This window comes from Engystomops pustulosus, chromosome 2 (assembly GCF_040894005.1).
Source record: "Engystomops pustulosus chromosome 2, aEngPut4.maternal, whole genome shotgun sequence".
Lineage (NCBI taxonomy): Eukaryota > Metazoa > Chordata > Amphibia > Anura > Leptodactylidae > Engystomops > Engystomops pustulosus.
In genome coordinates this window covers 17,339,631-17,359,950 of record NC_092412.1, presented here as the reverse complement: position 1 = coordinate 17,359,950, position 20,320 = coordinate 17,339,631, and the positions used below count along the sequence as shown (strand labels likewise).

At 48.3% G+C, this 20,320-nt stretch overlaps 1 protein-coding gene across 2 annotated transcripts; it reads right to left on the bottom strand.

Moving 5' to 3' along the window:
• Positions 1–393: 393 nt before the first annotated feature.
• POLD3 (DNA polymerase delta 3, accessory subunit) lies at positions 394–20,260 on the bottom strand. 2 transcript variants are annotated; one of them, XM_072133806.1, is made up of 12 exons: positions 20,032–20,260; positions 11,909–11,964; positions 11,354–11,456; positions 9,867–9,906; positions 9,653–9,785; positions 9,339–9,573; positions 6,001–6,073; positions 5,775–5,913; positions 4,311–4,420; positions 2,200–2,303; positions 1,999–2,077; positions 394–1,101 (listed from the first exon to the last, which is right to left on the bottom strand). In XM_072133806.1, the coding sequence occupies exons 1-12, from the start codon at positions 20,086–20,088 to the stop codon at positions 914–916; spliced, it is 1,317 nt and encodes a 438-aa protein (XP_071989907.1). In that variant the 5' UTR covers positions 20,089–20,260; the 3' UTR covers positions 394–913. The 2 variants fall into 2 exon arrangements, with proteins under 2 accessions (XP_071989907.1, XP_071989908.1); XM_072133807.1 differs by having other exon boundaries at positions 2,200–2,300.
• Positions 20,261–20,320: the final 60 nt, after the last annotated feature.

Here is a 20,320-nt window from a genome sequence, read left to right as displayed (position 1 = left end):
ATACTCTGCGCCGCTTTATACTGCAGCACTTACCTCTCACCAGAACTGCTCCTGAAATACTCTGCGCCGCTTTATACTGCAGCACTTACCTCTCACCAGAACTGCTCCTGAAATACTCTGTGCTGCTTTATACTGCAGCACTTACCTCTCACCAGAACTGCTCCTGAAATACTCTGTGCTGCTTTATACTGCAGCACTTACCTCTCACCAGAACTGCTCCTGAAATACTCTGTGCTGCTTTATACTGCAGCACTTACCTCTCACCAGAACTGCTCCTGAAATACTCTGTGCTGCTTTATGGTCTAGCGCTTACCCCTCACAAGTACAGCCACACTCTCCGCCCAGAGTATTTCAGCAGTGACCCAAACGGATCAAGATTTACACAGTGGAAGCCGCTGTTCATCACATTTTAATGGATACAACCGGTAACAGCCACAACGTGGGCGCCCCTTTGTGTACAGTTGACCCACTCCACATATTAGGGTGCTCCCCCCCTTGAGCCCACCCTTAGCTACAGCAATAGCCGTCATATAATACACAGCATATAAAAATATAGAAAATTTACAATATTATAACACAATCCCCTGAAAATGTCCTGGGAAAAGCTGGGTGACCACTGAGATTCTGTCCCAGCTTTCCATTATGTAGCCATAACGTGGGAGCAGGGAAGGTCTGGGGAAGCAGCTCATCACACAGCTTTCCCAGATAAACCTACCTCGTCATACACATCCTCCTTTCCCATGATCCTGAACAGCACAGGTAGGCAGCAGTGAGGTATGTCCCCACCATATAACCACATACTAGGAGGGCGACTACTTCAGTAACGGGAATGAGGGTCTTTAGTGATATTTACAGGGGGGACACTTCCAGGGGCTCTGCGGTGCCAGTCTCTGTTGGTGGTGGGGGGGTGCGTTCACTTCTTCTGGAAGAAGCCCATGATGGAGGCCTGCTTCGTCCCCTTGCTGGTGGCGGCCGTTTTCTTTGCGGTCTTAGGCTCCGCCTTGGTCTCGGGTTTGGCGGACGGTTTTGCGGAAGGTTTGGTCGCGGTGAAGTCCTCGCCGCTGTCTGTGCAGGACTCGCTCTCGTAAACCTTCTCCGTCACTGGGAGACAAGAGGGAAAAGTCAGCAAGGAGGAGGTCACACACACGTCCCAATGTGATCCCCGCCTAGTGCAACGCTCTGCAGGAAACACCTCGAAAGGTGGAAATCATTCTACCTACAAACATTAGCCTACAAACTGGTTAAATGGCATAAGATTGTAACAAACCCTCAGCTCTGAGAAGTAACAAGTATAAAATTCCTCTCCCTATATTGTTTTGAGCTTCTGGGGAAGAAGACTATGGAGTATTTCATAAGAATAACTGAGCTCCGGTAGAGATGGGGACCCCTACCCCCAGGGGCGAGGCAGCAGGGACCCCCTGTAGCAGAGGATATGTGGCTTTGTACTTCTCAGAGCAGGTGATTTGTTACAACTGTATTCAATGCACTGTAGGAAAAAACCTTAAGATTTGGTGCGGCAGCCGTGTTCAGCTTACAGAGAATAGTACTCACCAGTGATGCAATGGTAACAAATCCTCAGCTGTGGGAGAAGGATGGACTAGAAATCCTATTTGAACCCATCACTTATCAGAGCTGATGGTTTGTTACCACTGTATCCATTCTGGACAATTCAATGTAACCAACAATGTAATCAACAATGTAAAAAAGAAAAATATTGTGATGCAGCCGAGTTTACAATTGTCTACACTGGATGCAATAGTAACAAACCTGCAGCTCTGAGAAACCAGTCAAAAAAAATAAAATAAAATTTGTAACAAGAATAGACAAAGAGGTTTCCATTCACTGACAGTAAGCAGAGAGCTACTCAAACTACAACTCCCAGCGTGTCTAGCCAGCTGACGCTTCCCCCCTGCAGGGCACTTGTAGTTCCATTACAGTGGTTTGGTTGCACCATATCAATGTTGCAGTACCCACCCCCTGACTACGACTACATCTTACCCATGCATCCCTCCTCGTCCAGGAAAGTCTTGGATTTCAGGACACGTTTCCTTTTCCGCCTCTTTTCCCCAGACAGCGTCTAGTGAGAAGAGAGAGTGTGAGCGCCCTCTAGTGGCCAATATAGGAATTACATCTGGTTCTGGGAAAGCTGGGTGATGGCAGGCACCACAAATTAGCTGGATTCTGGTCCTCTCTTCCTACCTGCACCTGCTCTCTCACTTGTGGTTCCGGTTCTGTCTCCATCTTCACAACAGGATGTGCTGGGGGAGGAGATGGGGTCTTCACTTCTGGAGGTGTGGGACCTGCTGAAGGTACAGAACAGAGAGTTGGACCCTCATCATTCAGAAAGGTTATCCTCTACCTGGAGCCATCCCTTAGAATCATCAGGAATTATGGACCGGGACAATGTAACCCAGGCACAATGCCGAGGCGTCCGTCACTGCTTAAAGGGGCAGGCGTGCTTTGGCAAGAGAGGATCTAGGCTGTTCATCTTAAAGGGGCAGTGCCATAACATCCACTTACCAGGAATGAAGACAGAACCAGAAGACCCACAGCAGGGACCCAGCAAAGGATCCACTGATCAGCAATTTATTCCCAATTATGTGGCTTGAGAATTACCTTCCCGATCCTTGGGGTTGGACCCCCCAAGCTATAGAGTGCAAGACCAATTGTGCCCTGAACCATCCCATAGTGGTCCTGTAAGCTGCACCTTTGATATTGGGAGGTTACAGGACTTTTGTAAAAAGGCAAAGTCTAAAAAACCCCTTTAAGAAAAGTTGCCCCTTTAAGCATCTCTCCATGTAGCTGCCGGGTCAGCGCTAACGTCTTGTGACAGGTGACCTTTTACAGTTCGGTAAAAGGCGACAGAGATAAAAGGGAAACCCAGTGAGGGGGAGGGAGAAGAGCAGAGATAAAGGGAGGGTGACGCAGCGGAGGTCGGGGGCTCGGGGGGCCGCACACTTAACCCCTGGGCACAGCGGCTGCCGTCAGCTCTCATTACCGCGGCTCTGAGCGCCAAATCTCCTTCCTGGCGGGATAGTGAGGAAAACAAACAGACATGAAAGGACCGGTGGGCCGAGGAATGACCAGCGGGTGACACCAGGTGGTGGGGGGCACTGACGTGGCTGCGGCGTAGAGACCGCCACTAGCTCATTCATGGGATGGATGTTGTGTTGTGGCAGATGGTGCAGCGGGAAATTACATAAACACGGAGAAGGTGTAAAACGCCAGCACAGGCAGATCACCGCCATACGTGGCCACTCTCGCACGTCGTCACCAGGTCACCGCCATACGTGGCCACTCACCCTCCTCGTCACCGCCATACGTGGCCACTCACCCTCCTCGTCACCGCCATACGTGGCCACTCACCCTCCTCGTCACCGCCATACGTGGCCACTCACCCTCCTCGTCACCGCCATACGTGGCCACTCACCCTCCTCGTCACCGCCATACGTGGCCACTCACCCTCCTCGTCACCGCCATACGTGGCCACTCACCCTCCTCGTCACCGCCATACGTGGCCACTCACCCTCCTCGTCACCGCCATACGTGGCCACCCACCCTCCTCGTCACCGCCATACGTGGCCACCCACCCTCCTCGTCACCGCCATACGTGGCCACCCACCCTCCTCGTCACCAGGTCACCGCCATACGTGGCCACTCACCCACGTCGTCACCAGGTCACCGCCATACGTGGCCACTCACCCACCTCGTCACCAGGTCACCGCCATACGTGGCCACTCACCCACCTCATCACCAGGTCACCGCCATACGTGGCCACTCTCGCACGTCATCACCAGGTCACCGCCATACGTGGCCACTCACCCTCCTCGTTACCAGGTCACCGCCATAAGTGGCCACTCACCCACCTCGTCACCGCTATACGTGGCCACTCACCCACCTCGTCACCAGGTCACCGCCATACATGGCCACTCTCGCACGTCATCACCAGGTCACCGCCATACATGGCCACTCACCCTCCTCGTCACCAGGTCACCGCCATACATGGCCACTCACCCTCCTCGTCACCAGGTCACCGCCATACATGGCCACTCACCCACCTCATCACCAGGTCACCGCCATACATGGCCACTCACCCACCTCGTCACCAGGTCACCGCCATACATGGCCACTCACCCACCTCGTCACCAGGTCACCGCCATACATGGCCACTCACCCACCTCATCACCAGGTCACCGCCATACATGGCCACTCACCCACCTCGTCACCGCCATACATGGCCACTCACCCACCTCGTCACCGCCATACATGGCCACTCACCCACCTCGTCACCGCCATACATGGCCACTCACCGTCCTCATCGTCACTGCTGTCCGGCTGCGGCTTCTTGATGCGCCTCCTCTTCTTCACCAGTCGGTCCGGCTCCTCATCGCTGTCCGACAGATCAACCCGCTTCGATTTACTGAGAGAACAGAAAAGGAAGAAGCTGTTAAAGGAGATGTCCAAAATGTGGTAACCATGGCGATAGCTTTATCTAGAAATAGCGCCCCCTCTGTCCACAGGACATATAAGGAGACTGCACTAAAGTGAAAAGTTCTAATCTACAGGTTATAAAATACTTATGTCCAGAGGATAAGAATCTGATTGTTGGGGGCGTCCATTATGAGCACTCATGAGATTTCAGTCCTTCGTCTTTCCTATCTGTCAAGTCCTCACACTGCTGGGCTCTTAGCACTTACCAAATCCATAACCTTTCCCCTTTGCTCTGTCAGCAAGTGTGACCATGAAGATCACAGCCACCGTTAGGTATTGTTCCTGGAGTTCGGTGTAATCATACCTTTGTGCAGGTTATTAATAGCAGCAGGACTGTGATATATGGAGCTACATTCCAGGATTATACTGGGGCGTGTCCTCACACTGCTGTATTCTGTGCTCTCTGCAGCCAATGTTGAGTATTGTTCCTGGAGGAATGTGTAATAATACCTTTGTGCAGGTTGTTAGTAGAAGCAGGACTGTGATATATGGAGCTACATTCCAGGATTATACTAGGGCGTGTCCTCACACTGCTGTATTCTGTGCTCTCTGCAGCCAATGTTGGGTATTGTTCCTGGAGTTCGGTGTAATCATACCTTTGTGCAGGTTATTAATAGCAGCAGGACTGTGATATATGGAGCTACATTCCAGGATTATACTGGGGCGTGTCCTCACACTGCTGTATTCTGTGCACTCTGCAGCCAATGTTGGGTATTGTCCCTGGAGTTCGGTGTAATCATACCTTTGTACAGGTTATTAATAGCAGGACTGTGATATATGGAGCTACATTCCAGGATTATACTAGGGCGTGTCCTCACACTGCTGTATTCTGTGCTCTCTGCAGCCAATGTTGGGTATTGTTCCTGGAGTTCGGTGTAATCATACCTTTGTGTAGGTTGTTAGTAGAAGCAGGACTGATATATGGATTTAAAACACAGGATTGTACCAGGTGGGGTATTCCTCACACTGCTGTGCTCTCTGGAATGAACTATTACACAGCCTCTACAATTTGAGCAACTGCTGTAGTAGTCACCCAAATATTGCAGAAGATTATACTCTGAGCTGAGGGGAGAAGATGTGGAGCTGCTCAATGCAGGGAACACAGAGCACAGCAGTGTGAGGGCAAACCTCCAGTGAATTTGGTGAGGTTACAAATCTGTATAATCTGCTTCACCCCCGAGTGTAAGCCGTAGCAGGGTTCTGCTGATATGACTACAACCCCCACATATAGGTCACCAGCAGCCATGTGCTTAACCCCTTTAATGCCCGTCAGCTGCCGTCACCTTTTCTTGTTTTTAGCCACTGCTTTTGGGGGTTCACTTTCTATTTCTTTGTTCTCCGGAGGAGCGGCTTGGACGGGCGGAGGCGCTGCCTTCTCCTCCTTCAGGGGTTCACTCTGGGTAGGAGACTCCTTAACTTTATCTGAGAGAAGAAAAAAAAATCACAATGTCAGCATGAACCGGCACCGGCCACGAAAGGGTTAAAACCAAATCCAGGAACATCACTTACTCATAGAAGCTTTACCAAAGAAATTACTCATGGCCGAAGATTTACCAGATTGTCTACTGCTTGTCTGAGGAACCTGGAGAAAGAAGATGTGCTGGTTATATACACATCATGTATGTACACAGTGACTGCACCAGCAGCAGAATAGTGAGTGCAGCTCTGGAGTATAATACAGGATGTAACTCAGGATCAGTACAGGATAAGTAATGTCATGTATGTACACAGTGACTGCACCAGCAGCAGAATAGTGAGTGCAGCTCTGGAGTATAATACAGGATGTAACTCAGGATCAGTACAGGATAAGTGATGTCATGTATGTACACAGTGACTGCACCAGCAGCAGAATAGTGAGTGCAGCTCTGGAGTATAATACAGGATGTAACCCAGGATCAGTACAGGATAAGTAATGTCATGTATGTACACAGTGACTGCACCAGCAACAGAATAGTGAGTGCAGCTCTAGGGTATAATACAGGATGTAACTCAGGATCAGTACAGGATAAGTAATGTCATGTATGTACATAGTGACTGCACCAGCAGCAGAATAGTGAGTGCAGCTCTGGGGTATAATACAGGATGTAACTCAGGATCAGTACAGGATAAGTAATGTCATGTATGTACACAGTGACTGCACCAGCAGCAGAATAGTGAGTGCAGCTCTGGAGTATAATACAGGATGTAACTCAGGATCAGTACAGGATAAGTAATGTCATGTATGTACACAGTGACTGCACCAGTAGCAGAATAGTGAGTGCAGCTCTGGAGTATAATACAGGATGTAACTCAGGATCAGTACAGGATAAGTAATGTCATGCATGTACACAGTGACTGCACCAGCAGCAGAACAGTGAGTGCAGCTCTGGGGTATAATACAGGATGTAACTCAGGATCACTACAGGATAAGTAATGTCATGTATGTACACAGTGACTGCACCAGCAGCAGAATAGTGAGTGCAGCTCTGGAGTATAATATAGGATGTAACTCAGGATCAGTACAGGATAAGTAATGTCATGTATGCACACAGTGACTGCACCAGCAGCAGAATAGTGAGTGCAGCTCTGGAGTATAATACAGGATGTAACTCAGGATCAGTACAGGATAAGTAATGTCATGTATGTACACAGTGACTGCACCAGCAGCAGAATAGTGAGTGCAGCTCTGGGGTATAATACAGGATGTAACTCAGGATCACTACAGGATAAGTAATGTCATGTATGTACACAGTGACTGCACCAGCAGCAGAATAGTGAGTGCAGCTCTGGGGCATAATACAGGATGTAACTCAGGATCAGTACAGGATAAGTAATGTCATGTATGTACACAGTGACTGCACCAGCAGCAGAATAGTGAGTGCAGCTCTGGAGTATAATACAGGATGTAACTCAGGATCAGTACAGGATAAGTAATGTCATGTATGTACACAGTGACTGCACCAGCAGAATAGTGAGTGCAGCTCTGGGGTATAGTACAGGATGTAACTCAGGATCAGTACAGGATAAGTAATGTCATGTATGTACACAGTGACTGCACCAGCAGAATAGTGAGTGCAGCTCTGGGGTATAGTACAGGATGTAACTCAGGATCAGTACAGGATAAGTAATGTCATGTATGTACACAGTGACTGCACCAGCAGAATAGTGAGTGCAGCTCTGGGGTATAATACAGGATGTAACTCAGGATCAGTACAGGATAAGTAATGTCATGTATGTACACAGTGACTGCGCCAGCAGCAGAATAGTGAGTGCAGCTCTGGAGTATAATACAGGATGTAACTCAGGATCAGTACAGGATAAGTAATGTCATGTATGTACACAGTGACTGCGCCAGCAGCAGAATAGTGAGTGCAGCTCTGGAGTATAATACAGGATGTAACTCAGGATCAGTACAGGATAAGTGATGTCATGTATGTACACAGTGACGGCACCAGCAGCAGAATAGTGAGTGCAGCTCTGGGGTATAATACAGGATGTAACTCAGGATCAGTACAGGATAAGTAATGTCATGTATGTACACAGTGACTGCACCACCAGCAGAATAGTGAGTGCAGCTCTGGAGTATAATACAGGATGTAACTCAGGATCAGTACAGGATAAGTAATGTCATGTATGTACACAGTGACTGCGCCAGCAGCAGAATAGTGAGTGCAGCTCTGGAGTATAATACAGGATGTAACTCAGGATCAGTACAGGATAAGTGATGTCATGTATGTACACAGTGACTGCACCAGCAGCAGAATAGTGAGTGCAGCTCTGGGGTATAATACAGGATGTAACTCAGGATCAGTACAGGATAAGTAATGTCATGTATGTACACAGTGACTGCACTAGCAGCAGAATAGTGAGTGCAGCTCTGGGGTATAATACAGGATGTAACTCAGGATCAGTACAGGATAAGTAATGTCATGTATGTACACAGTGACTGCGCCAGCAGCAGAATAGTGAGTGCAGCTCTGGAGTATAATACAGGATGTAACTCAGGATCAGTACAGGATAAGTAATGTCATGTATGTACACAGTGACTGCACCAGCAGCAGAATAGTGAGTGCAGCTCTGGGGTATAATACAGGATGTAACTCAGGATCAATACAGGATAAGTAATGTCATGTATGTACACAGTGACTGCACTAGCAGCAGAATAGTGAGTGCAGCTCTGGGGTATAATACAGCATGTAACTCAGGATCAGTACAGGATAAGTAATGTCATGTATGTACACAGTGACTGCACCAGCAGCAGAATAGTGAGTGCAGCTCTGGGGTATAATACAGGATGTAACTCAGGATCAGTACAGGATAAGGCTATATTCACACTGCCGTTGCCCGCCCGTACCGTACCGTAGCGGGCAACGGCAGTGTACGGGGAGAGGAGGAGGAGGTGAGCGCAGCTCACCCCCGCCCCTCTCCATAGCAACCTATGGCGCACGGCGCCGTATTACGGGAAAAGATAGGACATGTCCTATCTTTTTCCCGGGTATGGAACGGTACGGTGCCGTGCGCCCATAGAAGTGTATGGGGGACGTATATCGGCCGTATATACGTCCCCCATACGTTCGTGTGAATATAGCCTAAGTAATGTCATGTATGTACACAGTGACTGCACCAGCAGCAGAATAGTGAGTGCAGCTCTGGAGTATAATACAGGATGTAACTCAGGATCAGTACAGGATAAGTAATGTCATGTATGTACACAGTGACTGCACCAGCAGCAGCATAGTGAGTGCAGCTCTGGAGTATAATACAGGAGGTAACTCAGGATCAGTACAGGATAAGTAATGTCATGTATGTACACAGGTACTGCACCAGCAGCAGAATAGTGAGTGCAGCTCTGCAGTGTAATTACTTACTTCAGCTTCTTTGACTTCTGTCTTTGTGTCTTTCTGAGATTCTTGGGATTTGGAGGATGGGCGGGAGAACATTCCCATGATGCCTTTGGGTTGCTGGGGTGCAGCTTTGGTGGCAGGTGGTGACTTGCACCCGTTGATGGAGACGGTTTCCACCTCGTTGGGTTGGGGTCTCTGGAGCTGGGCGATCTCCTCCGGGGTCCTGGGCACAGCGGCCGGGCAATGGATGGCGCTGAACCTGTAAGGACACAGCGTTAGGTTTAGCATCTTCTGACCACAGTGTTGGGGGGAGGTGCAGGACACCTAGAGGTAAGTACTTGTTGCAGTTGTGGAGGTTGTTCTTGGTGATGTCATAGTCTGTGCTGTAGAGGGGGGCGCTGTCTTTCAGCGTGGCTTTCTGGATGCTGTACACGTGGACGCTGGCCACCACACACAGCTTGGATTTAGCAGCTGCAATCACAAATCCTGGAGGTTACAAGATCCGAGAGGAACAAAAACACAACAACCTGAGACTTCAGGTGTGAACTGTACCTTCCAGCTTCTCCTCCCTCACTACCGCCACCTTGTGGTACTGCAACACACAACAACACATTAGTAACATCTGTACAAATAACAGAAATCGCCTTCCATCACCTTGGTTGGATGCAAATCCTTGAAGGGAACCTGTCAGCAGATTTTATAAGAACACTGAAGGTGAGGGATGAAATTTCCTATAGAATTCCCTTTTTTTCTGCAAAATACCATCTGTTTCCATGTAAAAATTCTCCCACAACGTCATGTGACAATGAGCAGGGAAGAGTCCTTTTTCCCTGAGATGAGTCAAGTTTAGAGGCTGCAGGGGGAAGCATCCCCATCATCTGGTCTAAAGATAGAAAGTTAAAGCGATAGGATCCTAATCTGCAGATTGCATTTCCAACCATGTCCTTACAAGCCTCTTCCTGGTTCAGCCTGCGGTGATCTCAATGATAAGATTCCCATCTTTAACATGACACCAGCAGCAAGCTCCTAGGTGCTACAGAACCGAAGATCTTAACTAATCTCAAGTAAAATACGACTCTTCTGTATTTCTTTTTCAATAGATAAATGAATGACATTTCTAGAAAGGAAATTCCCGCCCCCCCCTTTCTGAAGGGGGTGTGAGATTTATGGGGTAAGTTATGCTGACAGGTTACCTGTGAAGGGATTCTCTAATTTCAGTAAATTGATATCGTTTGTATGATGAAAAGTTGTACCATTTCCCAATATAGTTTCTGTGTCTATTCCTCAGGGTTTTCATGATCTCTGCTTGCTGTCCTTCTATAGAAAGTTTAATTTTATCTCCAGTAAGTTTCATGTGATGTCACACAGGTGCAAGGCTCCCTGTATCCTTGGTCATGTGATGTCACACAGGTGCACGGCCCGTTATATCCCTGGTCATGTGATGTCACACAGGTGCACAGCTCGTTATATCCCCCATCATGTGATGTCACACAGGTGCACGGCTCGTTATATCCCCCGTCATGTGATGTCACACAGGTGCGCGGCTCTTTGTATCCTCGGTCATGTGATGTCACACAGGTGCAGGGCTCGTTACATCCCCAGTCATGTGATGTCACACAGGTGCGCGGCTCTTTGTATCCTTGGTCATGTGATGTCGCACAGGTGCAGGGCTCGTTACATCCCCAGTCATGTGATGTCACACAGGTGCGCGGCTCTTTGTATCCTTGGTCATGTGATGTCACACAGGTGCGCGGCTCTTTGTATCCTCGGTCATGTGATGTCGCACAAGTGCACGGCTCTTTGTATCCTCGGTCATGTGATGTCACACAAGTGCATGGCTCTTTGTATCCTCGGTCATGTGATGTCGCACAGGTGCACCGCTCGTTACATCCCCAGTGATGTGATGTCACATGACTAGTAATAATATTCAGCTCTTATTACTCTGTTACTAACGAGCTGTGCACCTGTATGACATCACATGACCAGGGAGACATTACTATATAGAGGCGCACGCTATGCACAGGTGATCAGATACTCACAGGGTGTCCATCCTGCAGACTCTTCCCGCTCAGCAGGTAGGTGACGTGCACCTGTGCGCTCTGGTTCTCCTTCCTCTTACGAGTCACATAATCATAAAGCATCCTGTAAGAGAGAGGGAAGAGGAATACACACCCCTCACAGAGCACGGGCCCCCAACTCATCGGGAGCCTGTCAGCAGGTGGGACCATACAGGCTGCAGCCCCTGCAGAGATGTGCAATCACACCTCAGTGTAGGTTATTAGTAGCAGCAGGACTGTGATATACAGATTTATATTCCAGGAATGTACTGTGGGTGTGCCCTCACACTGCTGTGCTCTGTGCTGCCATTGCTCCTGGAGAGATGTGTAATCAAACCTTTGTGTAGGTTGTTAGTAACAGCAGGACTGTGATTTATATTCCAGGATCGCATGGGGCAATGTGTCCTCACACTGCTGTGCTCTGTGCTGCAGTCTACATGGTCACACCTGATGACTGGTTCCATGTAGATCCAGTCCCTACAGGTTCTCCTTACCGCCAGTAACACTACAACTCCCAGCATGCACCCAGATACTCACTGCTTGGCCTGATTGACATGAACCCCCAGAGTGTGGCTGAGCCATTTATACGTCACCTAGAAGAGAGAAGGGGAGGGGTCACTATATACAGGGGGGCTGAGGGGTATATACAGTATATAGCAGTAGAGGGGTCACTATATACAGGAGGCTGAGGGGTATATACAGTATATAGCAGTGGAGGGGTCACTATATACAGGAGGCTGAGGAGTATATACAGTATATAGCAGTGGAGGGGTCACTATATACAGGGGGCTGAGGGGTATTTACAGTATATAGCAGTGGAGGGGTCACTATATACAGGGGGCTGAGGGGTACATACAGTATATAGCAGTGGAGGGGTCACTATATACAGGGGGCTGAGGAGTATATACAGTATATAGCAGTGGAGGGGTCACTATATACAGGAGGCTGAGGGGTATACACAGTATATAGCAGTGGAGGGGTCACTATATACAGGGGCCTGAGGGGTATATACAGTATATAGCAGTGGAGGGGTCACTATATACAGGAGGCTGAGGGGTATATACAGTATATAGCAGTGGAGGGGTCACTATATACAGGGGCCTGAGGGGTATATACAGTATATAGCAGTGGAGGGGTCACTATATACAGGAGGCTGAGGGGTATATACAGTATATAGCAGTGGAGGGGTCACTATATACAGGAGGCTGAGGGGTACATACAGTATATAGCAGTGGAGGGGTCACTATATACAGGGGGCTGAGGGGTATATACAGTATATAGCAGTGGAGGGGTCACTATATACAGGAGGCTGAGGGGTATATACAGTATATAGCAGTGGAGGGGTCACTATATACAGGAGGCTGAGGGGTATACACAGTATATAGCAGTGGAGGGGTCACTATATACAGGGGCCTGAGGGGTATATACAGTATATAGCAGTGGAGGGGTCACTATATACAGGAGGCTGAGGGGTATATACAGTATATAGCAGTGGAGGGGTCACTATATACAGGAGGCTGAGGGGTATATACAGTATATAGCAGTGGATGGGTCACTATATACAGGGGTCTGAGGGGTATATACAGTATATAGCAGTGGAGGGGTCACTATATACAGGAGGCTGAGGGGTATATAGCAGTAAAGGGGTCACTATAAACAGGAGGCTGAGGGGTATATACAGTATATAGCAGTGGAGGGGTCACTATATACAGGAGGCTGAGGGGTATATAGCAGTAAAGGGGTCACTATATACAGGAGGCTGAGGGGTATATACAGTATATAGCAGTGGAGGGGTCACTATATACAGGGGTCTGAGGGGTATATACAGTATATAGCAGTGGAGGGGTCACTATATACAGGAGGCTGAGGGGTATATACAGTATATAGCAGTGGAGGGGTCACTATATACAGGAGGCTGAGGGGTATATACAGTATATAGCAGTGGAGGGGTCACTATATACAGGGGTCTGAGGGGTACATACAGTATATAGCAGTGGAGGGGTCACTATATACAGGGGGCTGAGGGGTACATACAGTATATAGCAGTGGAGGGGTCACTATATACAGGGGGCTGAGGGGTATATACAGTATATAGCAGTGGAGGGGTCACTATATACAGGGGGGCTGAGGGGTATATACAGTATATAGCAGTGGAGGGGTCACTATATACAGGGGGCTGAGGGGTATATACAGTATATAGCGGTGGAGGGGTCACTATATACAGGGGGCTGAGGGGTACATACAGTATATAGCAGTGGAGGGGTCACTATATACAGGGGGGCTGAGGGGTATATACAGTATATAGCAGTGGAGGGGTCACTATATACAGGGGGCTGAGGGGTATTTACAGTATATAGCAGTGGAGGGGTCACTATATACAGGGGGCTGAGGGGTACATACAGTATATAGCAGTGGAGGGGTCACTATATACAGGGGGCTGAGGGGTATATACAGTATATAGCAGTGGAGGGGTCACTATATACAGGAGGCTGAGGGGTATATACAGTATATAGCAGTAGAGGGGTCACTATATACAGGAGGCTGAGGGGTATACACAGTATATAGCAGTGGAGGGGTCACTATATACAGGGGCCTGAGGGGTATATACAGTATATAGCAGTGGAGGGGTCACTATATACAGGAGGCTGAGGGGTATATACAGTATATAGCAGTGGAGGGGTCACTATATACAGGAGGCTGAGGGGTACATACAGTATATAGCAGTGGAGGGGTCACTATATACAGGGGGCTGAGGGGTATATACAGTATATAGCAGTGGAGGGGTCACTATATACAGGAGGCTGAGGGGTATATACAGTATATAGCAGTGGAGGGGTCACTATATACAGGAGGCTGAGGGGTATACACAGTATATAGCAGTGGAGGGGTCACTATATACAGGGGCCTGAGGGGTATATACAGTATATAGCAGTGGAGGGGTCACTATATACAGGAGGCTGAGGGGTATATACAGTATATAGCAGTGGAGGGGTCACTATATACAGGAGGCTGAGGGGTATATACAGTATATAGCAGTGGATGGGTCACTATATACAGGGGTCTGAGGGGTATATACAGTATATAGCAGTGGAGGGGTCACTATATACAGGAGGCTGAGGGGTATATAGCAGTAAAGGGGTCACTATAAACAGGAGGCTGAGGGGTATATACAGTATATAGCAGTGGAGGGGTCACTATATACAGGAGGCTGAGGGGTATATAGCAGTAAAGGGGTCACTATATACAGGAGGCTGAGGGGTATATACAGTATATAGCAGTGGAGGGGTCACTATATACAGGGGTCTGAGGGGTATATACAGTATATAGCAGTGGAGGGGTCACTATATACAGGAGGCTGAGGGGTATATAGCAGTAAAGGGGTCACTATAAACAGGAGGCTGAGGGGTATATACAGTATATAGCAGTGGAGGGGTCACTATATACAGGAGGCTGAGGGGTATATAGCAGTAAAGGGGTCACTATATACAGGAGGCTGAGGGGTATATACAGTATATAGCAGTGGAGGGGTCACTATATACAGGGGTCTGAGGGGTATATACAGTATATAGCAGTGGAGGGGTCACTATATACAGGAGGCTGAGGGGTATATACAGTATATAGCAGTGGAGGGGTCACTATATACAGGGGTCTGAGGGGTACATACAGTATATAGCAGTGGAGGGGTCACTATATACAGGGGGCTGAGGGGTACATACAGTATATAGCAGTGGAGGGGTCACTATATACAGGGGGCTGAGGGGTACATACAGTATATAGCAGTGGAGGGGTCACTATATACAGGGGGCTGAGGGGTATATACAGTATATAGCAGTGGAGGGGTCACTATATACAGGGGGGCTGAGGGGTATATACAGTATATAGCAGTGGAGGGGTCACTATATACAGGGGGCTGAGGGGTATATACAGTATATAGCGGTGGAGGGGTCACTATATACAGGGGGCTGAGGGGTATATACAGTATATAGCAGTGGAGGGGTCACTATATACAGGGGGGCTGAGGGGTATATACAGTATATAGCAGTAGAGGGGTCACTATATACAGGGGGCTGAGGGGTATATACAGTATATAGCAGTGGAGGGGTCACTATATACAGGAGGCTGAGGGGTATATACAGTATATAGCAGTGGAGGGGTCACTATATACAGGGGGCTGAGGGGTATATACAGTATATAGCAGTAGAGGGGTCACTATATACAGGAGGCTGAGGAGTATATACAGTATATAGCAGTGGAGGGGTCACTATATACAGAGGGCTGAGGAGTATATACAGTATATAGCAGTGGAGGGGTCACTATATACAGGGGGCTGAGGAGTATATACAGTATATAGCAGTGGAGGGGTCACTATATACAGAGGGCTGAGGAGTATATACAGTATATAGCAGTGGAGGGGTCACTATATACAGGGGGCTGAGGGGTATATACAGTATATAGCAGTGGAGGGGTCACTATATACAGGGGGCTGAGGGGTATATACAGTATATAGCAGTGGAGGGGTCACTATATACAGGGGGCTGAGGGGTATATACAGTATATAGCAGTGGAGGGGTCACTATATACAGGAGGCTGAGGGGTATATACAGTATATAGCAGTAGAGGGGTCACTATATACAGGGGGCTGAGGGGTATATACAGTATATAGCAGTGGAGGGGTCACTATATACAGGAGGCTGAGGGGTATATACAGTATATAGCAGTGGAGGGGTCACTATATACAGGGGTCTGAGGGGTATATACAGTATATAGCAGTGGAGGGGTCACTATATACAGGGGGCTGAGGGGTATATACAGTATATAGCAGTGGAGGGGTCACTATATACAGGGGGCTGAGGGGTATATACAGTATATAGCAGTGGAGGGGTCACTACATACAGGGGGTTGAGGGGTATATACAGTATATAGCAGTGGAGGGGTCACTATATACAGGGGGCTGCAGGGTATATACAGTATATAGCAGTGGAGGGGTCACTATATACAGGGGGCTGCAGGGTATATACAGTATATAGCAGTGGAGGGGTCACTATATACAGGAGGCTGAGGGGTATATACAGTATATAGCGCTGGAGGGGTCACTATATACAGGGGGCTGAGGGGTATATACAGTATATAGCAGTGGAGGGGTCACTATATACAGGGGGCTGAGGGGTATATACAGTATATAGCAGTGGAGGGGTCACTATATACAGGGGTCTGAGGGGTATATACAGTATATAGCAGTGGAGGGGTCACTATATACAGGGGTCTGAGGGGTATATACAGTATATAGCAGTGGAGGGGTCACTATATACAGGAGGCTGAGGGGTATATAGCAGTGGAGGGGTCACTATATACAGGGGGCTGAGGGGTACATACAGTATATAGCAGTGGAGGGGTCACTATATACAGGGGTCTGAGGGGTATACACAGTATATAGCGGTGGAGGGATCACTATATATAGAGGGCTGAGGAGTATATACAGTATATAGCAGTGGAGGGGTCACTATATACAGGGGGCTGAGGGGTATATACAGTATATAGCAGTGGAGGGGTCACTATATACAGGGGGCTGCAGGGTATATACAGTATATAGCAGTGGAGGGGTCACTATATACAGGGGGCTGAGGGGTATATACAGTATATAGCAGTGGAGGGGTCACTATATACAGGGGGCTGATGGCTATATACAGTATATAGCAGTGGAGGGGTCACTATATACAGGAGGCTGCAGGGTATATACAGTACATAGCAGTAGAGGGGTCACTATATACAGGGGGCTGAGGGGTATATACAGTATATAGCAGTGGAGGGGTCACTATATACAGGGGGCTGCAGGGTATATACAGTATATAGCAGTGGAGGGGTCACTATATACGACGGGCTGAGGGGTATATACAGTATATAGCAGTGGAGGGGTCACTATATACAGAGGGCTGAGGAGTATATACAGTATATAGCAGTAGAGGGGTCACTATATAAAGGGGGCTGAGGGGTATATACAGTATATAGCAGTGGAGGGGTCACTATATACAGGGGGCTGAGGGGTATATACAGTATATAGCAGTAGAGGGGTCACTATATACTTGAGGCTGAGGGGTATATACAGTATATAGCAGTAGAGGGGTCACTATATACAGGGGGCTGAGGGGTATATACAGTATATAGCAGTAGAGGGGTCACTATATACAGGAGGCTGAGGGGTATATACAGTATATAGCAGTGGAGGGGTCACTATATACAGAGGGATGAGGGGTATATACAGTATATAGCAGTAGAGGGGTCACTATATACAGAGGGCTGAGGAGTATATACAGTATATAGCAGTGGAGGGGTCACTATATACAGAGGGCTGAGGAGTATATACAGTATATAGCAGTGGAGGGGTCACTATATACAGGGGGCTGAGGGGTATATACAGTATATAGCAGTGGAGGGGACACTATATACAGGGGGCTGAGGGGTATATACAGTATATAGCAGTAGAGGGGTCACTATATACAGGAGGCTGAGGGGTATATACAGTATATAGCAGTGGAGGGGTCACTATATACAGAGGGCTGAGGGGTATATACAGTATATAGCAGTAGAGGGGTCACTATATACAGGGGGCTGAGGGGTATATACAGTATATAGCAGTGGAGGGGTCACTATATACAGAGGGCTGAGGAGTATATACAGTATATAGCAGTAGAGGGGTCACTATATACTTGAGGCTGAGGGGTATATACAGTATATAGCAGTAGAGGGGTCACTATATACAGGGGGCCGAGGGGTATATACAGTATATAGCAGTAGGGGGGTCACTATATACAGGAGGCTGAGGGGTATATACAGTATATAGCAGTGGAGGGGTCACTATATACAGAGGGCTGAGGAGTATATACAGTATATAGCAGTAGAGGGGTCACTATATAAAGGGGGCTGAGGGGTATATACAGTATATAGCAGTGGAGGGGTCACTATATACAGGGGGCTGAGGGGTATATACAGTATATAGCAGTAGAGGGGTCACTATATACAGGGGGCTGAGGGGTATATACAGTATATAGCAGTAGAGGGGTCACTATATACAGGAGGCTGAGGAGTATATACAGTATATAGCAGTGGAGGGGTCACTATATACAGAGGGCTGAGGAGTATATACAGTATATAGCAGTGGAGGGGTCACTATATACAGGGGGCTGAGGGGTATATACAGTATATAGCAGTGGAGGGGTCACTATATACAGGGGGCCGAGGGGTATATACAGTATATAGCAGTGGAGGGGTCACTATATACAGGGGGCTGAGGGGTATATACAGTATATAGCAGTGGAGGGGTCACTATATACAGAGGGCTGAGGAGTATATACAGTATATAGCAGTGGAGGGGTCACTATATACAGAGGGCTGAGGAGTATATACAGTATATAGCAGTGGAGGGGTCACTATATACAGGGGGCTGAGGGGTATATACAGTATATAGCAGTGGAGGGGTCACTATATACAGAGGGCTGAGGAGTATATACAGTATATAGCAGTGGAGGGGTCACTATATACAGAGGGCTGAGGAGTATATACAGTATATAGCAGTGGAGGGGTCACTATATACAGAGGGCTGAGGAGTATATACAGTATATAGCAGTGGAGGGGTCACTATATACAGGGGGCTGAGGGGTATATACAGTATATAGCAGTGGAGGGGTCACTATATACAGGGGGCTGAGGGGTATATACAGTATATAGCAGTGGAGGGGTCACTATATACAGGGGGCTGAGGGGTATATACAGTATATAGCAGTGGAGGGGTCACTATATACAGGGGGCTGAGGGGTACATACAGTATATAGCAGTGGAGGGGTCACTATATACAGGGGGCTGAGGGGTATATACAGTATATAGCAGTGGAGGGGTCACTATATACAGGGGGCTGAGGGGTATATACAGTATATAGCAGTGGAGGGGTCACTATATACAGGGGGCTGAGGGGTATATACAGTATATAGCAGTGGAGGGGTCACTATATACAGGGGGCTGAGGGGTACATACAGTATATAGCAGTAGAGGGGTCACTATATACAACGGGCTGAGGGGTATATACAGTATATAGCAGTGGAGGGGTCACTATATACAGGAGGCTGAGGGGTATATACAGTTTATAGCAGTGGAGGGGTCACTATATACAGGGGTCTGAGGGGTATATACAGTATATAGCAGTGGAGGGGTCACTATATACAGGGGGCTGAGGGGTATATACAGTATATAGCAGTGGAGGGGTCACTATATACAGGGGGCTGAGGGGTATATACAGTATATAGCAGTGGAGGGGTCACTATATACAGGGGGCTGAGGGGTATATACAGTATATAGCAGTGGAGGGGTCACTATATACAGGGGGCTGAGGGGTATATACAGTATATAGCAGTGGAGGGGTCACTATATACAGGGGGCTGAGGGGTATATACAGTATATAGCAGTGGAGGGGTCACTATATACAGGGGGCTGAGGGGTATATACAGTATATAGCAGTGGAGGGGTCACTATATACAGGGGGCTGAGGGGTATATACAGTATATAGCAGTGGAGGGGTCACTATATACAGGGGGCTGAGGGGTATATAGCAATGGAGTGGTCACTAGGTCTCAGCAGTGGAGGGGTTAACCATCATGGCGGCGCTCCCTTACGATCTTGTTGTGGTCGGTGACGAGCTCGTCGATGTTCTCCAGGTACAGCTCGTCCATGGCTTCTCCTCCGTCCCGGATCTCCCGGTGTTTAGGCCACTGACAGATTTGGCGCCGTCGTCAGGACTCAACGCTACAAGCATGCGCATGCGTATTGCCGCTTCACTGATTGCTTACAGGAAAGATTGACGCTCCAGCAGGCTAATCAGCGCAGGCGGCGCCGCACGTGGAGCCCCCAGGGCACGCCCTTTCCTGTGTTAGGGTGGGAGGAGCTGAGCGCTCTTAACCCCTT

Excerpts from the sequence above, each read along its gene's own strand:
- POLD3 (XM_072133806.1), bottom strand. The coding sequence starts at position 20,088 with ATGGACGAGCTGTACCTGGAGAACATCGACGAGCTCGTCACCGACCAC. Across the intron at positions 5,914-6,000 it reads CTTTGGTAAAGCTTCTATGA|ATAAAGTTAAGGAGTCTCCT; the intron begins GTAAGTGATGTT and ends TTCTTCTCTCAG. Across the intron at positions 4,421-5,774 it reads GTGGCTAAAAACAAGAAAAG|TAAATCGAAGCGGGTTGATC; the intron begins GTGACGGCAGCT and ends CTGTTCTCTCAG.